The following is a 1545-nucleotide window of genomic DNA, read 5'->3' on the forward strand; positions in this document are numbered from 1 at the left end:
AAAAAAAAAAAGGGAAATTGTAGGACTCTCCTAGGAGAAAATGGGAGAGAATTCCCTGTGAATCCAGAGGCAAAAGCAGGTATCTGTTTTATGTGAATTTCCATGCAGACAATCTTTATGGGTATCAATTGTTGTCTTAAGTGGTGAGAGTAAGAGTAACACTTCATTTTTTTCTCCATCTCAAAGAGAGATTGGTCAGTCTGTTTATTCCTGGCTCTTTTGGGTTTGCTTGCATCAAATCTATGCCTCAGTGATGTATATGAATAAAAGGATTATGTTTCTTAATATTTAGATAGAAATTGTAACTAAAATCTTTTTCACTAGCTAAACCAAATAATTTAAGCCTTGAATTTAAGGAGAAAATGTAACTTTCTCCAGGGCTAAGCTAAAGCACATTTACAAAATGACTAGCACAAGTATAGGTTCCTCTCTTCTAGAATTATGGGGAAGGTATTTTTCTTGGGGTTTGACTGACAAGGGACACCAGGATTTAGAGCCTGATAATGTATTTCTCACAACACAGTCACCCTCGTGGTTTTGAGAGGACTTCAATTGAAAAGTCAGGCTACAGTTTCCTGTGGATGGTAGTTAGGAGGGGAATTCAAGCTAAATCCAATTGCTCTTTTATACCAAAATTGGCTCTTGACATAAGAACCCTTGACCTGGCTCGGCGCCTGTGGCTCAATCGGCTGGGGCGCCAGCCACATACACCTAATAGGGCGGCGGGTTCGAATCCCCAGCCCGGGCCACCAAACAGCAATGATGGCTGCAACCAAAGAATGGCTGGAGCTGTGGCAAACACCTATAGTCCCAGCTACTTGGGAAGCTGAGGCAAGAAAATCATTTGAGCCCAAGAGTTTGAGATTGCTGTGAGCTCCAACACCATGGTACTCTACCAGGGGCAACGAAGTGAAACTATGTTTCAAAAATAATAAAAATAAATAGCTGTTGCTTCCATTTCCCATAAAAGGCCCTGCCTCTCTAAGAGAATCATTTAAGCCCAAGAGTTTGAGGTTACTGTGAGCTGTGATGCATGGCACTCTACTAAGGGGGACAAAGTGAAACTTGGTCTGCAAAAAAAGAAAACAAACAAACAAAACACCATGCCTTTCTTTACCCCTAACTCTAGAAGGCTTTACCCTTGCTCTTCATGATACCTTGCAGGTTTGTGTATGTGTGGGATACCACCAGCAGGAGAATATTGTATAAGCTGCCTGGCCATGCTGGCTCCATCAATGAAGTGGCATTTCATCCCGACGAGCCGATCAGTAAGTCTGGCCTGACTCTAGGGAAAGGGAAATTGTAGCTGGGCGAGGTTGCTCACACCTATAACCCTAGCACTCTGGGAGGCCAAGGCAGGTAATAGACTGCCTGAACTCACAAGTTCGAAACCAACCTGAGCAAGTGCGAGACCTTGTCTCTAAAAATAGCTAGGCATTCTGCCAAGCACCTGTAGTCCCAGCTACTTGGGAGGCTGAGGCAAGAGGATCATTTGAGCCCAAGAGTTGGAAGTTGCTGTGAGCTGTGACACTACTGAACTCTACT

General features: G+C 43.6%; 1 protein-coding gene across 1 annotated transcript in view; it reads left to right on the forward strand.

Moving 5' to 3' along the window:
- Window positions 1–1545, forward strand: part of SNRNP40 (small nuclear ribonucleoprotein U5 subunit 40) — a 35036-nt gene that overhangs the window by 32854 nt on the left and 637 nt on the right. The window contains exon 9 of the mRNA XM_003800757.3: window positions 1165–1268. Coding sequence (XP_003800805.1) covers window positions 1165–1268 — 104 coding nt within the window. The remainder of the gene's footprint in view (window positions 1–1164; window positions 1269–1545) is intronic.

The sequence above is a fragment of the Otolemur garnettii genome, unplaced genomic scaffold (genome assembly GCF_000181295.1).
Source record: "Otolemur garnettii isolate 467f Iridium unplaced genomic scaffold, OtoGar3 scaffold00184, whole genome shotgun sequence".
Taxonomy (NCBI): domain Eukaryota; kingdom Metazoa; phylum Chordata; class Mammalia; order Primates; family Galagidae; genus Otolemur; species Otolemur garnettii.